This window comes from Taurulus bubalis, assembly GCF_910589615.1.
Source record: "Taurulus bubalis genome assembly, chromosome: 8".
In the NCBI taxonomy this organism is placed as follows: Eukaryota; Metazoa; Chordata; class Actinopteri; order Perciformes; family Cottidae; genus Taurulus; species Taurulus bubalis.
This window is the reverse complement of record NC_136596.1, coordinates 11,698,946-11,720,534: the sequence shown is the minus strand read 5'-3', so window position 1 is coordinate 11,720,534 and position 21,589 is coordinate 11,698,946. Positions and strand designations below refer to the sequence as shown.

The window sequence follows — 21,589 nt, the reverse complement described above, 5'->3', positions numbered from 1 at the left end:
AGTTAAGCCACCAGCCTGCTGTAATGGCTCCCCAGGTCAGGTTGAATGCTCTCCATCTTGTATGACCTGCTGCTGTCTCTCTGCCCGCTGGTTCTTGTACTCTGTGTTTCGGAGCTGCTCTTTTCTCGGGCCAGTCGGCGACATCTAAACAGCGCTGCCACCTGCTTCTGGCACTGAGAGGAGGCAAAGTAATACAGGACGGGATCCAAACAGCAGCTGAGGCTTCCTACACACATGGAGAGCAGGTAGGCTTTATAGGAGCTGTCACTGGACTCGTGGGACAGCTGGACATAGTGGACCATCAGGATGATGTTGGTGGGGGTGAAGCAGACCACAAACACCACCAGCACCACCGCAGCCATCACCACGGCTCGAGTCTTCCTGAAGCGGTTCTCGATGTTGGTCGCTGCCAGAGCCTGAATAATACGGACATAGCAAACGGCAGTGAAGACAAGAGGGATGAAGAAGAAGACGGAGGAGTAGATGGGGAAGAAGTAAACATAGTAAGCTTGTAGTTGTTCCACATCCTGCACATCATGGCAGGTGGTGATGCCCAAGTCAGACAAATAGAGGGTTTGGCCAGAGATGAGGAGAGGAGCTACTCCCCCGAGGGCCAGCAGCCACATGGCAGCACACACAGCGGAGGCCGTCTGAGGGCTGCGCCACGTCAGGGAGTTCATGGGGTAAACCACCGCTAGGAAACGGTCGATGCTGATGCACGTCATGAGCAGCACTGAGCAATACATGTTGCAGTAGAAAGCTGCAGTGACAACTCTGCACATGACAGAGCCATAGATCCAGTTGTTGCCGTTGTAGTGGTAGGCGATCTTGAAGGGAAGCAGGAGGCCGAACAGTAGGTCCGCACAGGCCAGGTTCAGCATGTATATCACCGCCGGTTTTCTGGGACGGGCGTGATGCATGAACATCACCAAGGCAACAAGGTTAAGGGGCACACTGATGATGAAGACAAGGGTGTAAACGGTCGGGACGAAGCTCGTTGCCAGGCGACCCTTGAGGAAATCTTTAGTGTCCTCTGAGACATAATAGTGCTTCTGGGGATGGCGGTGAGGACTGTGTTTTTTCACCGGCTCCTGCTGAGACCCCGAGCCGGACCCCTCGTCATCCCGCCAACTGTCTAACGCAGACAGGTCAAGGTAGTCGTCAGGCTCATCTGGGACCGTTTTAAAGTGACCAGAGAAAGTCCGTAGGAAGGGCGCAGAGCCTGAAGAGAGACAAGGAAACAAACAAACTGGCTGTCATGGGATGCTTTCTTTGCAGTTGTTCATTTTTGACTTATTATGCAGATACAGCACTCTGCACGCTTTTTAAGGGTTAAGTTACCCAATTTTCACTTTTCTCTAGTTTCTTTGCATGTCTTTAAATGTGAAAGGTCTTTTTTTCATTTCTAGATAAATCCAGAAATAAGTGAGAAACGGTGTTTTTGTAATTTGGGTAACATGTCTCTTTAAAAGAAATATATACAAATACAAATATATGATGCAGCACTACAGATCTGTAACATGATCGAATTAGCAGAGTTATAGAATGGAGGCATTATAGAATCAATTCTCTTATTTTAAGAGAGATGCCCAGAAGATGTTTTAGTGACTCATTCATAATCTTCCACGACTAGTATTGGAAGAACTTTTTTAGATAATGCCCTTCAGTGAAAACTGTAAAATCGCATTGTAAAAATAATCCATTACAAAAAAAAATTCTTGCCAAAAAGTATTTGGCCTACTTATATGAAGGTACTATCAACCACAGTAGGTCAACTATCAAAACACAGTCCGTGGTATCGACAACCAGATTATTTGACAATAGTTCAAAAAAAATATTAATTAAATCATGTTTTAGGGTTCTCTGGCACTTTTTTGACTAAACAAGTTGCCACATTTACTTTAAGTTAGATGATACAATTATATCTCCTGCAGCCTGAATGTTAACAGGTCTTGCAAGACCCAGCAGAGTACAAGCCTGTATAGTCATACACAATTATACAAAATTCAGTGATGAACTATCATAGAGTTCTACATAGTTTAGTTTAGAAAGCAACTTACCATTTTGGGAGACGAGTGCTGAGCTACGGAGGGAAAACAACACGGACAACGCTATTGACAGGTGAACCATGGCTTCAGTGTATATCCTCAAGGAATCTAACGCCTACGAGTGGGTTGAAATTATTGGTTTGTCTGAAGAGATACTGAGGTGGTTTTCTGCCAGCATCCAACATGTCATTGCAGACTGGATCATACTCCGCCTCCCTGCACATCTCCTCCCCATTACAGTGAAACAATGTGTACCAGGTCTTCAGACGAAAACATTCGTCTTCAAAGAAGTAGAAGGCTGGCAGGTATTACAACTGAGAAAGTAGTTTTTGAATAAATAATACTGATAATATGGCTGAGACACAAGAAACCACAAATAAATGTAGACATGTGTAATTTATTATGCACATTGTTCAAACATTATAAATCACGTATATACTGATAATACATCAGTTGTAGCTTTTAAAATGTTTAGATGTTTTATTAATTGAAACATGTTTTCTTAATTAAAAAGGCACTGGTGAACTACAGTATTTCATATCGCCATGCAGGCTGGAAAGTTGCTCCCGAGCTCCATTTCTGAACTAATAGACAGTTGGTTCAACGTAAGTTCACACTTAGTGAGTTCCCTAGCGTTTACATACATAATTATTACAATTTAATTCTTAAAAAATACACAACATTTACAATTACCACATGGAAAAATACAAAGTGGATACATTTAGTTTAACAACATTTAACTTAGCTGTGATCCATGAAATTATATTAAAATGAAACAACACTGTCCTGCACCATCTGGTATTTGCTGACTAAATTAATTGTATTAAACAAACTCAGTATTGTCAGAAGGCACAATATCTTTCCATTTCCTCTCCTGCTGCTTTCTCCCTCTTGTTCTTCACCTTCTCATTTTCCATAGAATTTTTTGTTGAGGAGGAAGATGAGTAAATTGACGTTGACTTTGGCTTTGTCAAACATCTTCATGACGGCCACGCCTTCATACTGCAGCTGAAGGAGGTCCTGGACACAAAATACAAATGGATGCAATTAGAACAAGCTTTTCATTTATAGAGATGAGATGCTATTTGGCAGATGTACTTGGCAGTAGATTAAATAGTTATAATACTGTCCTCTGTAAAACATTTACTGAAAACATCTTTTAAACACTAATCTATACACATCTTTATTCATAAACTAAGTCTAATATTTGTTCATACTCTATACAACAACACATGCAGAGAATACATTAGAACAAATGTGTCGACTATTGTAGTCTTTATTGGAAAATGTTTGCTTTATTTCTGTGATATTTCCTGCTTTCCGATGAGTGGAAAAGGACATTTCAACATCTGTTGTCAAGGTTTACTGTTGACTAGCGAGCTGCTTAATGTTGGGAAATGTTTACCTGGAAATGAAGTTGGACTTTTTCCATCTCGACTCCCATAAACTTTGCCTTCACCTCAAAATCCCCAACTTCCTCAGTGGGCGAAATGTCAAACATGACATTTTTGAACCTGAAAGAAGAGAAAGCGGCAATAACATAAGATGACAAAAAAGTAAAAAACTGCACAAAACCACAATAATCATTGAACATTATGTTTGCCCTATTATTGCAGTAATACAAAATATAGTAGTACTTGAAGGAACTGTGCATAGAACGAATGGATTTTTGTAGTAAATAATTAAACAAATGTTTACTTTTATCTTTTACATATTTTATCATTATATTTATATATTCTGGAATTCAGCTTAACATTTCAACTCAGAAGAACAATAGATAGTATGGTAACGGTTTCGGTAATATTGGATGAGGCTTAAAGAAACAATACCTCTCATAACAAATCTGACAAGGTACATCCTATGTTTTGGTTTCAAAAAACATTTCATAGATTTGATAATCCCCACTGCAATCAAAATCAAAAGTCTCTACATGTCACAGCCTAACAACATTTTTACTGACATTTACACCACCTATAGGGACATCTGACCAGTTGTAAAGAGTAACTCTTTGTGATAGCCGTCCAGAAGTAGTGGACAGCTCAACTCACTGGTTTGTCTGAAGTCCTTCTATCTCCAGGATTACTCCTTTCTCATGCAGCTTTGCTGCAGTGTACTTCAGAGACTGTGGCTTCCACTTCTTACTGCCCTTATTTTCTCCTTTGCTGTCCAGTTTTATAGATCTGCGTGAATTCCTGGATCAAGAAAACACAGTAACACATTAGTATAAATCACAAGAAATCTGGTTGCATACATCAAACTATACACATAATACAAATAAAGGAAGCAAGATTATTATTTACACAGTAAGAAGAAATATTGCAAAAAAGTACAACTCACTTCCGGTTCAGGTTATCCAGGCAGGTCTTGATGTACGTATCATAATAGTTCATCTGGTCCTGGTAGAAGGCTGTTTTTGAGTTGAGAGCTGTCAGTGTCTGCTGGAGCTTCACAAGCTCGGCCTTCCTTCTCTGTCTGTAGCGCCTTTGGTAGCGGATGTCCTGTCAATGCACCGACAACTTCAGAAGCTGAACAGGCCCAACAATACACGTAGCATTGGAGACATGCACCGTCCTGTGTGAATGAAGAGCTGCTTACGTACCTTGGATATGTCATTGACAAGGTCCTGATAATTGTTACTGACAGTGAGAAAGCCGGCCTGCTCCAGGTTACGGAGGTTCCTCAGGATCTTCCTTTTCTTCTGCTCCAGAGGTAGTTGGCTGTCCTCTAGTACAGCTGGGCTGCTCTTCAGACCTTCTGGTGTCAGAGCGTCCTGGACTGCCCGTCGCTCTACAATCTTAGTATGCTCCGACTCCTTCAGGAGCAAAGTCGTATAAGAAGTGCAGAAAACTGTTAGAACTCAACAAAAACATCAGTGCACATGTTCATTTTACAATAAATGGCTTTTAGGTATACGGTATGGGTTAAAAAAAAAAAAAAAAAAAAAAAAAAAAAAAATGGAAGAAAATATCACCTGTGAGACAGTAGCCGGGGTCTCAAGAATGCCAGCTAAGGAATTACCATGTTGAATCCGAACCACATCCACAATAAGCTTTTTTGTCCTGATACACACAGAATAAGAAAATCATGAAGAGCTGGACAGGGTTGGTTGTTTCATTTAATTTGTACATAATGTCACCTAAACCAAATAATATATAAAGCTGTTGTCATCTGATAGCAGAACAAACTATATTTCACTGACTTGATTTCAGAAAACCTGTTGGAAAAGTGTTGTGCGTATCCCGAAACGAAACATGCCTGTACAGTAGTTTTCACGGCAGAATTGAGTCGTCATTCCACATGAACCGTCATGCCAAAGAGGAAGACTCTCTCAACTCCGCATCCAGACGGATACATGTTTATAGGCAAGATAACCCTGACCACCAAACCTCTTCCTCTTTGACAGGAAATGATATAAGAGCAGGAAAGACAACAAAGATACGCTACTGGGTCATATCCACAGAGAAAACACAGTGTCAAGAAGGGTCGAGTACAGTGCATCACAAGACGTTCATAGTGAACTCTGCATTGATGACTTTTGAGTACTGTGTGTGATTCAGGGTAATGGTTTTAAATTTACACAAAAATCTGGATTATGATTCTTTTAGATTATCATAACATAAAATTTCAGATGATTTCAACATCAAACAGGCTTTGAATGAAACAATTTGTCTCAGGGTCCTCTCACAATAAACATACTTTGTTATTAGAGACTTCACGTCTTTGTCATCTCCTTCCAGGAGCTCAAACTTGCTGGTTAGGGTGAGGGAGATCTCCGTCTTGGCCAACTGGCTCAGAGCACTCTCTCTGTTCGAGTCATTCGAGTCTACCGTTCCTTCACCTGAAATAGAACAGCACAACGTGTACAATTGGTAAATACACCAAAGACAATTTGTGATTGAAAGTAAAAAAATAAAATAAAATATCTATATAATTAAATGCACGACAGTACCGAGCAATGTCTCTACATCAGGGACATCTCCCAGGTCCTGCAGCAGCTCATGCAGCAAGTCATTGTGGTCAGGGGAGATGGCCTCCAGATGTTCCAAAAGCAGCTGAACAAATACAGATGTGATTAGTCCTGTATATCTAAATTATTAATATTTACTGTGTAACTTATTACAGAAAAATATGATTACTTAATTAATGAACCTTGGTAAACGTATCCATGGACAAACAACAGAACACATTCATGAGTGAGAGGTGAAAATGTCTACAAGGTAATACAAAATAAAACTCTACATTCTCTTACTAAATGTAAAAAAGATTTTTAAAAAAAATAGTTGTAGGATCAAGACTGATTTGACATTAAAGTAATACTGTACAGTAACTGTAAAAATGTGACATTGACTGACATAAATAATTAATCTTTTTAAATTAGGATGAATCATAAACCAGTGCATGTGTGTTACTTTATAACACTGCACAATTTTAATAAAGTCTTAAATGAAGCCCTGAGGTAAGTTCATATCTGGTCTAAAGGATGTTAGAGTCATTTTGCTTGAGTTTACCGAGTGGGTATTGATGATCTCATCTATTGAGATGTAGATGATAGGCTTGCTCAAAGTCACCATGTCTGAGTATTCATCAATATTAAACTTCTCTTCAGGTTCAGGGACATCACATGCCGACTGGAAAAATACCCTGAAAGAGGAAACATAGCAGTAGTTAGTGGTTATAAGTCTCAAATCCTGACCGAGATAATGGCCAGCATTACTGACTTTTCAAAAATATGCCTGTTACTTTTTTCAACTTGGGTAAATTGCTCATGCTGAATTGTTTCCAGAAAATGGACTACGGTTTATGACGATTTCCAGTAAACTACAATTTGAGGAAGATAACTGCACACATACTGGCACAGCCCTTCTTATTTATGAGTTTGTACAGGTGTGACTGAAGTTCAGTGAGATTAATTAAAAAAAGAAATACCAAGGACAGATAAATCAATTTCTTCAGAACATTTGTACCACCAAAAAAAAACAAAAAAAACCCACATTTTTTTCCCGGACATATTCATTTCTCCTGTTTTACCTAAACTTCTCATATGTCTGAGATATGTAGTTGTTCATTGGTGTCATATGTGCATTCTCCCCCTCAAACAGCTTATTGGCAGCAGCGTGCTGAAGCATCTTCGCCACAGATCCCAGGTTACGACGTTGGTCTACGTGGAGCTGCCCTCCTGCTGACATGTCAATAATGTCGAAGCCATCCGGGGCCACGATGGCTGGGTTCATGTAGCGGTAGTAAAGCAGGTTTCCTACAATCTGTCATAAAAAGAAGATAGAGGCATGATTAACACCTTTTGCGAAATTAAATTGCACTTACCTTTAACATGCTCACTATAATAAAGCATTCAAAATGGGGGCCGTGTAAGCAGAATTCTAACAAACTATGCTGTAAATAAAAAAACAAATGTACATGTACATCCAAGGGCTTCTACCTTCAGCAGCTCATCCTCTGAGGCATCTGGAAACTTTTCATGGAGGCTTTTCTTCAGAACCTTTGCAATGTATCTCATGCCATAACTACATGCAAAACAAAAAGCATTGATGGGACATCAAACACAAAGCAACATGCATTCACATACTATTGGATAAATTATATTTAAAAAATAGCTTATGACAGGCATATTTGCATTGATGACTGCAAGCATTGGCTTTTAGTTTCTCTATATTTGTATAGTAATATTTATAGCTTTAGCACCATCTAGTGGTATATAGAGTATTTCACTTTTTTTAAAGTTATTTGTGATTTCTTAAATTAAATAAATGAATAAATGTGTATTTATGTCCCAATAAAAAAAGAAAACTGTCACTAATGAAGCACACAGCAGAGTTGTGTTTAAGTGTTTGAGCAACTGACCAGATGACTGCTTGCTCCAAAGCAATAGTTATCTAGTAATGACCATGTCCCAAAATGCAGCTGAACCCTTAACAACAGCAAATGACATGCCAAAGCATATGATCATATTCTGTCTAGTCCCATTTTAGTCGCATTGCTCTCATTGTATTGTTGAAAAATACCAGAAACAAAATGAGAAAAAGACTTAACAGCAGGATGAAAATAGATTTTAAATCATGCAAAGGCAAAGAACAATTTTTTGTATCCTTTCCACTACTTTACCACCTAAACGTGACATATAATTTAAGAATCCAACTGCACTTTGAAAGCATGCACCTTGACTTGTTGAAACAATACTGTGACAGAATACTTGGGGTGGACAAAATAACAGGGGCAGCTTAAATCATAATGCCATCCTGTCCAACAGGACAACAAATGATGGGCTCAAGAGTTGAATAAGCACCTCTTACAGTCTCAAAACATATTCAAGTTTGTAATTTTTTACATAGGTATTATTAATTTAAATTGCATTGTGTTGTGTTACACTGCATCATACTGTGACACATTATGTTATGCAACCTTGTCAACAGAAAGAAACTGAATTCCATCAAGCCTTGGATAACTTTGTAAGAACACTTTCAATGACAAACGTCAATAACACATCTTATTTATTCTTCCTTATCGTTAATGTGGTTTAAAAAAAAGCCCCTGAAGATTCAACAAAATCATGCCGACTAATATACTCAGGCATTGACAAGCAGTACTGTCACAGATAATGAAGAGGATAAGAAGACTTTGATACGCAACAGCTCCTAAAACTTACGGGATATTATCCAGGGAGGACACAATGGAGTTCAGGACCTTATCTGTGGCAGAGCGTAGCGCCAGACTGGATGCCTCTAGCCTGTTGCGTACCTCCTCATGTGACATGGCCTGCTCTGGAGTCACTTCATAGGGCAGCTTGCTGAAGGAAGAAAACAACAGAAGGCATGTGTAAGGCTCATTGTCAGTTTTCATGGCAAGTAAGTTGCAAAATAATATCTAAAGCATACTATAAACTGTTTTTGCTACTGTGAAAGATACAAAAAAAATGAAAGAACTAAACTTTACAGATAAATGCTTTATAAAACATGAGCATTGATTAAATGTAAATGATAATTCTAGATAAATGGGATACAACATGCAAAATCACCCGTTTAACAAAATTGACAACTGGGCACATCATATACCCCAAATGACAATATAAACATCGAACAAAAAGTTCAGAAATTTGTGTTTGGTAGATTATTTATAATATGACATCTTGGATGATGGAGTTCAGTCCCAGACTGGGGAGAAATGGGATTGCTGCTGGTTGCAGAATCTCATCACGATATCTCTCTGTATTGTAGATTGCCTCCAATGAAGCACCTTTGGGGTACCGGAAGCCCAAAACTAGAGTCAATAGCAACAGCATAATAAACTGTTTGATATTTTCAGAGAAGATTTGGCAAATTTTTCATGGGCGCAACCCACTTACTCCGCTCTGCTGCTCATCCTACAAATGCATGTTCCTTACAAATGAGGCACCGTTTAAGAGGGAAATAAACAGGCTTTCCAACGTTATACAATGTATTGCCAAGAAGCATCGTTACGTGAAAGAAATAATCTACCAAACACAAATTTCCGAACTTTTTGTTCAATGTTTATATAGTAAACCTTGTGACATACCGATGTACAACCTCCCTGTCAGCAATATTTTCTCTGACTGTATTTCCACCCACCTGGCCTCTCCAGTAGCTGTCTCGAGCTGGTTGACCCAGGCTTTGTACACATCCACTGGGTTGGTGTTGATGCCTAAACTCTTGTCCTCAATAATGTCTTTGACCACTGGAGCCAGGAGTTGCCTGAGTGTGTTGTGGCCACGTGCACCTCTGTTAAAGCTCACTACCATCTTGATGACTGCTGGGTTCCCAGTCACAATGTCCTGGATCTGGTCCACCTTAGAACTGAGAAACATGGAGAGGATGGTACAGTACTGTCCACTGAACAACAAACACAACTCGTACATGCGTTTTGCGAATTCTCAACTATTCTAAGGATTGTATAGTGCCTTATGTAATCGTAATACATTGTAATACAATAGGATTATATGGATTTAAGATTAGCTGCAATTCTCACTTGATTTCCTCTTCCAGCGCTGTCTTGAAGAGTTTGAGGAGCAGGTATTCCTCTCTCTGGTTAGATGCGTAGTTGTACAAGGTGAAGACCACAGTGTCCATAAACTTAGTGGATTTGTTTTGAGGCATCTGGAAGATCAGCTTGGCCAGGTAGTGTGGATTGGTCTAAAGGGGAAGGAAAGGAAATGTGTATGTATAAGTATGAATATCTTATACATACACTTTCAAGTAGATGGATGAGCATTGTAGTTAAGACATATTTTTTTATTTTTGTACCTGCAGCAGGTAAAAGAGATGTTGGTATGCCTCCAGTTTCCTTCTTTTGCCTTTACTTAGACCCTTGATACCCAGTCTGTCTCCTGTAGTCAAGTCCTCTTTACTGTCTTTATTTTTCTTGCTCTTCATTTTCTTATTATGGGACACAACATCCTTTTTCAAAGACAAACACAAAATGAGTTAAGCAGCAAAACTGGACAGAAAAGGATACCATTACAGAAGCTATAAATTATGGCAGTCAACAAAAACATCACATTATACCCATCCTTTCCTTGTACACATAAGAGCAAGGCGTGCTAACCTGCAGAGTGATCCTGTTCTTCACCAGAAGTCCAATCTTTATGTCCATCAGGTTCAAGTCTTTCTCCATCTGCTGATTGGAGCGAATATTGGTGACCACTTCTTCCCGAAGTCGTGTCACTTCCTGCTCTTCCTGAAGGTCCAGGGCGCTCTGCTCCAACAAGTGGACAAACTTGCGCACCACTGACAGAGGAGGATCCTTGGCACCAGCTAAGATTTGGCATTTAGGAAAGTCAGTAAAAGCAAGCTACATTTACACTCATTTCCTCATCAAGTATATCTTGTTTATTGTGGGCTGGGCAATACAGACAAAACCAAATATCAAAGTATTATTGGCCAAATACCTCAATATCAACATACATGCTTAAAGATACAGTTACTATAATTAAGGAATGGTAATTGGTACTTTCAGAAGTTTCACTTCTAAACAGAGGAAAAAGAAAATCACTGGAATAACAGTATGATGATTAAACTACTAGAGCTAACAGTCGGATGAGATAAGAAGAAAATAGTAATGCCTTATTGCATCCTTTTAAACTAGGAAGACTCCTTTAAACCAATGTTAAAGTATTTATTTACTCAAAATACCAGACAATGTCAAAATATTGATATTATATCAATAAAGCTCAGCTGCAGGAGTGTAAAATGCCCTTTTGACTTACTTAGGGTTCTATAGTCATCTCTTGCTTTGTTGGCCTTTAGAAAAGCCTGGATTTTCACAATTTCCTTTTCCTAAACACAGAACAATGAGACTTATACAACATGGAACAAACGACACAAATCCAAAAAAGGTTTCTCATGATGTGGATGCATGGTGTTACTCACATGATCTTTAAAGAACTCCAGCCTCTGATTGTATTTACGCTTGGCTTTCCACATTTTTGCCACAGACTGGATCTAAAAACATCAGTGTTTATGTCAGGTATTTGATACTGTAGCTATGTTATTAATAGTACATGCAAAATAATTTCATCCCAGCTATAATGGTTAATTGTGGCTGACAATTTCTAGAGATTGATAATAGCTTTAGAGTTGTCGAGTCATTCAATAAGTATACTTTTATACTTAAAAATAAAAAAAATGAACAAAATGCATCACCTTGATAATTGAAGCAACATTTTTCTGAAGCAGATGTATCCTGTCTTTGTACATTTTCCTTTGTTTGTAACCTTTCCAGCAGGCCTGTAAAATAAAAAATAAAACATTGCCATAAATGTAAGTGCATGCAAGTTGGGTGTTTTACATCAGTGACAACACAGCATGGATTATTAAACTTGGGTGGTTGATAATTCTCCAGGTGTTGTCTTTGAAGTATCACGGCTCTAAATAAGTTGTATCTTTATTTATGGCCATCTCTATTGATTTATTACTGCTCCAATAGCTTAGAGCTGCATCAGGGATCACTAAAGTGGATCGGATTTCTGACATTATAGTGGAGCTACACACTACCTGTAGTTTGACGACATGTGGTTCTTGCTGGCGTAGATACTCCATTCTCTGGGCATGCTTTTTCCTGACCAGGTAACCTCTGATCCTCGCCTGCAGCTGGGTCACCAAGGGTTCATTGGCCATCCATAACTGTTCCCTGTTGTAGTCTGTAGTCAAACAGCTCACAACACTCTAAAAAGGAAAAAAAAAAATAAGATTTTTTAGAAGAAAAAAATAAACATCTACAGTATGAATGTTATCAATTAAATTAACAGTGCAATTTTTAAATAAATATGATTGAAACCATTGTTTAACTAAGAAGGAAAGTAATCCCATCATTGGGATGCAAGTATGTGAACACAACATTACATAATGGAGAAGTGAAACTATGCAGTACAGCAGGGGGTACCTGGATTTCCTCTTTGCTTAGTTGGCCACCATTGTGTTCAAATCCTTCAGGCTCCTCCCAGATGCCCTGTCCGGTCTCAAGGTTGTAGTAGTAGTCATATCTGTCCTTAATACAATGTTTCACCCACACACCATCAGTGCTAGCTGAAGAGAAGCAAAGAGTTTCCCTTTAGACCTAGTGAATGTTGCATTGACACCCAAATCTGAAAAGCAGGTGACTTCTCACTGTGTAGGCATTCATTTCTGAAACAATGAGATTCCTTTCTTGTGGTTCTTGTGCATTAAGTCAAGTTACCATTAGTGGCACCGCTCGTTTGCCTCTGTGCAAGTTCAACCTGGTATGTGTCGGCACATTCAGGGAGCACCGCTCTCAGTCCAGCACTGGGCACTTGCAAAGCCTTCAGTGTATTCTGAGAGTCCTCCCCGGCCACCGTCCTGTTAATATCAGCGACCGCTTCAGCCACTAACAATGGAAACAAGATTAATCCAAAGAAGCAGTCGTTGAGTCAAATATGAAAACAACACAGTATCCGCAAAGTAAAAACTGGTAAGAGAGTAAGGGATAATCCATAACAAGCAAAAACATATCACAGTCACAGTGTTGTGCACACAATAATGACAATATCTTCCGTTACAATACCTATGTAACCGAACAGGAGGATATATATACTAAATACTTTGTTGTAAAACCTTTATTGTATCTATTGCCTTTGTTATGAGGAGCTTTCAGTGTTCCTGTTTTATAAAGATTTAATGTGAAACAATGTGTACCAAAGAAGAAGTCATTGAGCTATATCAACATCAAATTATGTGTCATCATTTCAATGTCAAACAACCATAAATAACCGATAGGTTTGACATTTGGCAGAGCAGTTATGAGAGAAAATATCTGCAGCTAAAAGTGTGTACGTCTGCCTCAGTATCACAACCAAAACAATCCTGATGGTGGTGCCAACGTATCAACAATGTATCACAAATGATGATGCCATGATTCATGGCAATATTGATCAAATCTGTTACATGCCTACATGTGATCAAAATGTCTTTAAATTAATAATGTGCTGACACACTATACATTTTGCAATAAAGGATGTTTTACTAAATCAGCAAGTAGAAGGATCTGTAGACAATAGCTGAAACAATCTATGAGTATTAATTTACAACAATAATGAGCTATGTTAGAGTTGTGTGGTGATCTGAGAATGATGCACATCCTCTGGACAATCACAATCTAGTACTCAATGTGGAAAGAATCAACCGGACCTAAATGAACCCTTGTTTGAGTGGTTAAGATACCGTTTGGATGAGTGAATATAAACTCTGGGTACATACATGTGAGAGCCTCCTCTTCATCCTGGTTGGCTGTGTGTATGGCCTCTTGGATTTGGTCCAACCACAGCACTGCAGACTCATCTCCAGAAGTCTACAATTAGGCAAATACACAAAGTAATTTCTCTTCTTTTCAGATGAAAGAGACAAAACTACACCTCAGACTCACAAGGCATTGTTCATGCACACAATACTAACTTGATATCAAATTACATTAGTTTTGTAAGATGGTAAGGTATGTAGTTATAGAAAATTCATCAAGTTAGGAGGTAAGATCTAAGGACAAGGGAAACATGTTGATTGTTGACAATAGTTACACCACAAATATGTCCTTGCCCAGACTTACAATCCCCGAAAATCTAACATCACAACAACCACAAAGAGTGTTTATTCAGCCTCAGTATTTCTTCTCAGGCTAATTTTAGAGAACTCTGGTGGGGCCTAGGGTGTTAACAGGAAGGAAGTCACTATGAAAACACAGCAGACTAAAAGGCATCTTTTTTGTTTATATCTGCATCTAACCAATTGTTTCCCAGCCAACTCATCATATACTGTGAGAGGGTTGTAAGTTCAGCCTGGCTGCTAAACGCAGTATAAAAATAGTAAAAAATAAAATAATTTAAGTTTATTGTTTTTGGTACAAGCCACATATACATCAATGTGCTTGTGTCATAAGCCCAAAACATGGGAGCAAACCAGGAACAAAAAAAAAAGTACATGATACATCCATGGTATAATTGCTGTATAAAATAATAATGTTGGATAAATAGCTTAAATTTTCATGCCAAACCTTACAATATCTAAAAACATCTATTACAGTATTCCTGAAATACACAACAAGTATGACCAACACTACAATCACCCTCAAAATCAACTTTAATACCAAAACCCCTTAATAACCGAAACCAAAATAAGATACTTATTGTAACAGTAATCAGTGGGATTTGTTTGTGGATCACAGCTGTTTAAACTATAAAGGACCGTCTTCTCGCCCCACTGAGTCAGTGGGCAGTTACTGACACGGACAGAAGGGAATTCAGTTTCAAAGGCTGGACAGGAAATGTGCTCACTGCACCGTAACAAACAGACAAGCGCCCCACAAACAGTACACTAGCAGGAAGCCCGGCTTGAGAACACACTATTATCAGTTCTACTGTTGCACTGAAGAGATGCAAAACAGCATATTTCACCGGTGGAGAACTCCTACATTTACTGAAAAGAAGCAACAACAAGAGGAGTGAAGACGAGAAACCTTCAAAACTCTGGGATATAGACGGGAGAGTGAGTAATGGCCGACCTTGTGCCAGGACTACTCATTTGTTTAATGGCCGTGCGGACCATTCAGCATGATGGTAAGTTTATTAAAACATTTTAAGAGTTTACCAAAAGGATATGTGTATTTATTTTAATTTGGGGTAAATTTGATATCTATACTTGAAACATCCAACTGGTTTAAGAGCTCAATTCCCAAATCAAAGTAACAAAACAGACGTTTACTATATTATTACAATACAATACAAAATTGAAATCATTCCAATATTTTATGATAGTAATGTTTATTTTCTTTTAAAAAAATACAGATATATATATAGAAATAACTAGAAAGTGTTTAAATAAACACTTAACAACAGATAGCATGACTAACTATAATGTATGTTTTACAGTACTTTCAAATGTACTTTTATTTAAAAATGTAAGTTGCTTAAAAGCCATTACATTGATTTTCAATCCGTTTATAGGAAATAAAACCTGGACCCAAATCAGTATTCCAACCGGTGTGATACCAAAAACATTCAAGGGGAGGCTGTACAAACTTAACCACACCAACCAGCTGCCAGCCCTACATCCCAACTCAAACCAGCGGCTGGATGTGAACTTGGAGGACCCAGTGACCGCCTATACCACAGGGGTCCTCAGCACCAGGGTCATTCCTTTATCATACGTCCTGGCCATGCTGGTGGGTATCCCCTCCAACGCCTACATTCTGACCTTCCTCAGACTCAGAGCGAAGTCCTTGTCCACATTAGTTCTGTACCTGAACCTGGCCCTGTCTGACCTGCTGCTGCTGCTGTCCCTGGCGCTGCGTGTTCACTACCACTTCAATGGGAACAACTGGATATTTGGGGAAATCTCCTGCCGGCTTATCACAGCCTTGTTTTATGGTAATGTTTACAGTTCCGCACAAACTATAGCATGCATCAGTCTAAAGCGCTACCTGGCTGTGGTCCGGCCGTTTTTGTACAGAAGGCTGAATAAGACTACCATGGCAGTGTGGACGTGCTTGGTTGTATGGTTCCTGTTCGGGGCTGCGATTGTGCCCGAGCTCCTGGTCAGGCAGAGCTACCAGGTTATCCAGCTGGGGGTAACTAGCTGCCATGATGTACTTCCCCTCGATGAAAAGTCACATTCCTTGCTGGTACCATACAGGCTGATGCTGGTTTGTCTGGGTTTCATAGTGCCCTTTCTGATTTGTATCTATGCCCATGTGGCAGTGGTATACCACCTCGGGCAATCTTGTTGTGACTGGAAACCATTTATCAGGGTCAGCACTCTAGTTTTTATCATCTTTGTGGTGTGTTTCTTGCCTAGCGGCATCCTGCATATCGCCCACTACATTCGCCTGTTTTCCAGTGGGGATGACGGACTGTATGGATACTACAGAGTATCGGTGTGTCTCTGCTGCTTCCACAGTTGTCTGGATCCCTTCCTGTGTATGCTCATTTCCAAGATGGGAGCCTCAGAACTACAATTCATCTCCCTCCGCGGGATATCTCAGAGGCCGACATGAGCCTGGCTGTGTGCACAGAAAAAGCTTCTCCTTGCTGGACCATTGTTGGGAACCAGCAGATAAGCACAAACCCAGAAATCAAGATGGTAAAGTTAAAACTGGACACTGAATTCCAGAGGACAATACTGTTATCTCTGTTGGCTCCAAAACAACACCAAGCTTGTGAAGTTTTAGGAATACTAGGATCAGGAAGGGAACATTAAACTGTGAATCCAATACAAGCCTATTATGTAAAGCCAGCAAAACCTGGTTGGGAAACTGTTTGCTTGATGACACACAATTGTCATTTGTAATCTTTTCTCTTTGCCATGTTAAAAGTCAGAATTAAATACAAAAAAAAAAATTGTGTATGTATATATATACATATATATATACAGAACTATTTACTCTTGCACTTATGTACATAACAGTTCAAGATCAACATTTAGTTGTTCACATTCATAATGCTGCAGAAATGAAAATTGGAGCCATGTTAGGGAAGCGAGGCTGCTGTGCAAATCCAACAAATCTAATGATTAGAATGAGATTAGGTTATGAAATGTAATGACAATACCGGCTCTTTTTTTAAGATTTTGTACTTTAAGGATATGAAAACATGAATGCAATATAAATGAACCAAAAAATAGTCACAATACCTGGCAGAGGAGCTGCTTGGTATGTTGAAGGACATCATGGTAGTGCTTGGCTGTGGCTGGGTTCACCCCTGTTAACTTGGCTGTAGGGAGGAGCAGGGCGCAAAGCGTCTGTTGATGATCCCCCGAGTTAAGCGCCTCATTGATCTCAGCTAAAGCCATGATGCCTAGAAGTACAAGACAAAACAAACATTTGATATTTGATCAGTCAATGTGTTGTTTCATTTATTGTGTGTTTTTAAATTATTCTCATTGTAGCATCACAAATAAAATAAAATAATTTACAAGGTTTGAAACTGCTGCCTTAAAAGTCATTGTATGTCCCTAAGCTACACCACTTAATTAAAACAGAAATACTTTCTTACGTTCATGCTCCTCGTGGACTTGAACGTTGACTGTGTCGATGCATTTTTGAACATCATTCCAGGTGAGAAACTCTTGGCCCTTGGCAAGAGCCTCGCCTCGCAGTTTGATAAGCGTGTCAGCATACCTGAGGGAGCGGTCCATGAAGAAGTTCAACAAAGTTTACACATCAGCCCATCCTTGTGTTGGCTAAGTTACAGTGAAAAGAGACCTACACTGGCAGAAATGTTAACCTGACGACATTATGCCTCTAATATTTTAATCAAATACATTTTATTCTACTAAAACCATCCTGCATAAGCATCATTTACAGTCAGTGAGTGCCACAGTTGCAGGAACAACAAAACAGTAATCATGAAAGAGAATTTGAGTGCTACCGACATCATTAAACCGGAAAGCAGGGCCATTACAGATCTAACATGACAGAACAACTCAGACATCCTACCTGTTAAGGTTGTCTTGATCCATGTTGGTGAAGCCCAGAGGAGAGTCTGTCAGCTGCTCAATCACAGCCTGGGGGTCTTTGGTGTCCAGCACCTCATTCAGCACTGCTACAGCTGACAGCATTTCCACAGCTACACTCAGCTCCTCATGGCTCAAGCCAGACTAATAAACATAAAAGGTCTGAATCACAAGCATGAAGTGACATTTAACTACAGTATACATATTGCAATGACCTACGCTATATGAAAGAGTCAAAATTGCAAACATGATGTCTCACCCGTCCCCCTTGTAGCTGTAAACTAAAAAGCTCAGCCTGATAGAGGTTGGCCGCACTTTGGTAGACAATTGTCAGTTGTGCCTCCGGGTTCATCAGCTCCTCCACCGTCTCCACCGCATTGCCAAGACGAATGGCTGTATTAATCACTGCAACTGCCTCGAGTTCTGGCCAAGAAAATTATCACAGATAGTCATGTGTCTTGTAGATAACCCAAGGCAAGACATGTCAGTAATAAAATTACATTTCTTCCTTGCTTTACAATTACTAATTTTAAAGATGTATCATGAGTTGAACTGTGCAATGGGACATAGACTTGTCACGTGTGCTTGGAGAAGCTTGCTAATGGGTACATATGTGATTATCAACTGTATATGTTAATGTATTAATTAACATCTACAGTTAGCAACAAAGGTTGTTTACTTCGTTTGTCTGCCTCAGCAAAGTCATTGCAAGAGCTCACAGCTCTCTGAATCTCCTCTTTGTCCACCATCACAGTCCTCCCTCCATCCTGCAACACAAAGGTTAGAGTTCACGAGAGATACCACCAAGATCCCATGGTTATTCAGCATGTTCTAAAGCCGAGGCGTGGAGGGCAACGTGTCCGTTGCCGTCTATTCCAAAAGGAAGTTATGGTGGCAGATTTTTGTTGTGGATGAGCTTTTTCTTAATAGCACTGAGTAGTAAAGGCAGCACAACAGCTACAGTCTTTCCTCAGTATCTGTTCAGCCAATGAAGTGCTGTGTCACAGCACGACTTAAAAACAGGAAGCCGGTCTGCTTTGTCAGATGGACAAATAGAAAACAGAAAAAGACAACACTGCAAATGTGTATTATTTGTTCCTATTCCACACACCTCTTTAAACGTCGTCCTCCAAATAGTAGACCCCCCGCCCCTCAACACAAACACACACAAATTAACAAACAAGCTCTGTCTCAGTCAGTATACCTTGGATTTATGTTGGCAGTAGGTGGTAAAATGTTCCAGGTACCAGCGACAGTTTGACTCCTGAACACCCAGCAGGCCCAGAGCTTCAAGCCTAAGTGCAGCCAACAGAGCGGTCTCATCCTGGGTCGACACCGCTTGATTCACTTGCCTCACTGCTGCCTGGACTAGAGACAGGAAAAAAAAACAAGACAGATGTAACTTAGGGATCATTTGTTTCTTTTACTGAAACAAACCAATGTTTATATTAACTACAGATTCGCTACTGTGTATTCAGGTCAGAGTTCATAGATGCCCTGTGGTCTTAGGCACCCACACGGTAGAAGGACTTTTTTTTTTATACAAAAAGGAATGTAGTCATGGTAAAAATAAAAAAGCTGCAAGTGTCATGAAGTCCTTACTGTTGACAAAGTCAATGCAGCCCTGGATCTCCTGGTGAGTTAGCAGGTCCTCATAAATTTCTCGTTCTTCAGTAGCAACCGATGAGCGCTAATTGAGGGGGACATATAAATACAAATATATACAACATACATTTCACATAGCATCTGGTCACATTAATTCCCATCTTCCCATTCATACTGATGACGTTGAATTGTTGCCGCCACTTTTCAGCTATTAAGTAAAAATTGATTTTCTGTTTGTACAGTGTTCGTAAAGAGAAAGGGAGGCGAGATGCCACATGGTCTGGAGGGTTTGTGTTTGGTGAAGTTCAGCTGACACTGCAGCCACTGGAATGTGCTGGCAAGGCCTATGGAGTGAGTTAGTACAGGCATCCCATTTCAAAGCTCAGTGTAGTTATCTCTTCAGTCGTTATAGTTGTCAGTACTAGACACTGCAGTCAGAAAATTTGGTTCAGAGCAACAGTTTAAATTATTTGCATTACTCAAATTTGCTCTCAATGTTTAATGCTCTTCCATTTTGTAATTTCGGTTCAGTGACATCATTTCCCTACTGACACAGAAGGCTAAACACAAACAACAGTTTGTGGTCACCCTGAGTGCATCACTACACAGTTAGTCCAGGCTTTGAAACCCTTTTATGGGTGTAAATACAGACGTGACAATGGATACAGTAGCTTCAGTGGTGATGGCAATTTAATTTAATGTTACTGTCGTTTAAATGGCATTTATGTAACTGAATATCTGACCAGTCTGAAAAACAAGTGAATAGAGAGCGATAGGAATTGGTGAGCAAGAGAGAAACTTCAGTAAACAAAGTTTGTAACAAAGACAGTGAAAGTCTGATCAACCATTCTATACAAGGAAAGTAGATCATTACCAAACATTTATATAAATGATGACGTCGATGATAAAAACACAGGTCACTGGCTTCTCACCCTTCCTGAGGACTGATCCTGCTTACGAGCCTTGGCCTGGCTCAGTGTGTCTTGGTAGTCTTGGGCCAGAGCTTCCTGGTTATTCCTCAGCATTGCGTTAGGATTATTTAGGGCTCCCATTGTCACAGATGTCTGCCCTCTGTCAACCGCTTCATTGATAGCAATCACAGCAGCATGCACTAAGGACAAGTGTGTTGTTTTGACATTTCAGTGCTGGCCAAAAAGACATTTGGAAACAACACAACAGGCTTCAGAGATTTAGTTAGAACGTCAGAGGACTTACAGGCAGCTTCATCCACTGAGAGCTCATTGGCCAAGATTCCTCCAATCTTACTGAAAGCTGGCATTTGAATGCCATACTTCTCCAGCTCACTCCTCATGTTACTGATCTCTTCCTCTAGAAGACAGATATACACCGATTGCAGGGGTTATTGTGGGGCTATAGAGCAAAACTGAAATACACAAATATTATATAATTTAATTAATATAATTATCTCTCCTTTGGCATAATCATCAAATGAAAATCATAATTTGCAAAACACTTTCATTCTAAATGTAGATTTTCTGAGGACCTGGATAACTAACCTGTTTATAACTGTGGTTCACTATGTAAATCTTCAAAAACATGTTTTTCACCAAGTTTAATTAAAGTTAGTTAAAATTGAAAAGAAAAGAAAAGATAAGAGCGTTGAAGCTTGGTCGTGTGTGTGTGTGTGTCCTATTCAATGTCATTGAATGGCTATGCACAGCATTATATAAAAGCCCTAAGGAAACAATTATCCTTCATTTAAAATTAAATGAATAAAGCAATTAATAAAGGTTGTTTCTTCTATTATTGTTGTTTTTGTAGGGGGTATTTTATTCTATATAATTTCAGAGCTATACCGCTCAGTTTCAGGAGAAGCCAATTTCCACTGGTGTTACCTGTGAAGGCCACTTTCCCCAGCAGGTCCTGGATCTGTGGTGCAATGCCCAGTTTGTAAAGGTACAAGCTGAAATAAACGATAAGATTTAGACCATA

The 21,589-nt window shown here is 39.5% G+C and overlaps 3 protein-coding genes across 3 annotated transcripts in view; 1 reads left to right on the top strand and 2 right to left on the bottom strand.

The window, feature by feature from the left end:
• Window positions 1-2: 2 nt before the first annotated feature.
• On the bottom strand, window positions 3-2,130 carry f2r (coagulation factor II (thrombin) receptor; the record flags this gene model as incomplete). The annotated part of the gene is made up of 2 exons (XM_079222057.1): window positions 3-1,222; window positions 2,061-2,130. The coding sequence occupies 2 exons, from the start codon at window positions 2,128-2,130 to the stop codon at window positions 3-5; spliced, it is 1,290 nt and encodes a 429-aa protein (XP_079078183.1).
• A 299-nt stretch (window positions 2,131-2,429) lies between these two features.
• The window catches only part of iqgap2 (IQ motif containing GTPase activating protein 2), a gene marked incomplete at its 5' end in the record, with an annotated part of 31,473 nt that continues 12,313 nt past the window's right edge, over window positions 2,430-21,589 (bottom strand). Inside the window, 33 exons of the mRNA XM_079221739.1 lie at window positions 2,430-3,068; window positions 3,454-3,562; window positions 4,097-4,240; window positions 4,386-4,546; window positions 4,648-4,860; window positions 5,020-5,107; window positions 5,745-5,886; window positions 5,998-6,100; window positions 6,557-6,689; window positions 7,077-7,309; window positions 7,486-7,570; window positions 8,710-8,850; window positions 9,650-9,874; window positions 10,047-10,210; window positions 10,322-10,474; window positions 10,623-10,831; window positions 11,284-11,353; window positions 11,447-11,518; window positions 11,720-11,803; window positions 12,071-12,241; window positions 12,459-12,601; window positions 12,753-12,920; window positions 13,790-13,880; window positions 17,210-17,373; window positions 17,572-17,696; window positions 18,015-18,175; window positions 18,291-18,454; window positions 18,711-18,798; window positions 19,236-19,399; window positions 19,634-19,721; window positions 20,569-20,747; window positions 20,852-20,965; window positions 21,493-21,560. Coding sequence (XP_079077865.1) covers window positions 2,955-3,068; window positions 3,454-3,562; window positions 4,097-4,240; window positions 4,386-4,546; window positions 4,648-4,860; window positions 5,020-5,107; window positions 5,745-5,886; window positions 5,998-6,100; window positions 6,557-6,689; window positions 7,077-7,309; window positions 7,486-7,570; window positions 8,710-8,850; window positions 9,650-9,874; window positions 10,047-10,210; window positions 10,322-10,474; window positions 10,623-10,831; window positions 11,284-11,353; window positions 11,447-11,518; window positions 11,720-11,803; window positions 12,071-12,241; window positions 12,459-12,601; window positions 12,753-12,920; window positions 13,790-13,880; window positions 17,210-17,373; window positions 17,572-17,696; window positions 18,015-18,175; window positions 18,291-18,454; window positions 18,711-18,798; window positions 19,236-19,399; window positions 19,634-19,721; window positions 20,569-20,747; window positions 20,852-20,965; window positions 21,493-21,560 — 4,531 coding nt within the window. The 3' untranslated portion in view covers window positions 2,430-2,954. The remainder of the gene's footprint in view (window positions 3,069-3,453; window positions 3,563-4,096; window positions 4,241-4,385; window positions 4,547-4,647; window positions 4,861-5,019; window positions 5,108-5,744; window positions 5,887-5,997; window positions 6,101-6,556; window positions 6,690-7,076; window positions 7,310-7,485; window positions 7,571-8,709; window positions 8,851-9,649; window positions 9,875-10,046; window positions 10,211-10,321; window positions 10,475-10,622; window positions 10,832-11,283; window positions 11,354-11,446; window positions 11,519-11,719; window positions 11,804-12,070; window positions 12,242-12,458; window positions 12,602-12,752; window positions 12,921-13,789; window positions 13,881-17,209; window positions 17,374-17,571; window positions 17,697-18,014; window positions 18,176-18,290; window positions 18,455-18,710; window positions 18,799-19,235; window positions 19,400-19,633; window positions 19,722-20,568; window positions 20,748-20,851; window positions 20,966-21,492; window positions 21,561-21,589) is intronic.
• On the top strand, window positions 15,075-16,574 carry f2rl2 (coagulation factor II (thrombin) receptor-like 2; the record flags this gene model as incomplete). Its single annotated transcript, XM_079221741.1, has 2 exons — window positions 15,075-15,138; window positions 15,526-16,574. 2 exons carry the CDS (start codon window positions 15,075-15,077, stop codon window positions 16,572-16,574), a joined length of 1,113 nt encoding a protein of 370 aa, XP_079077867.1.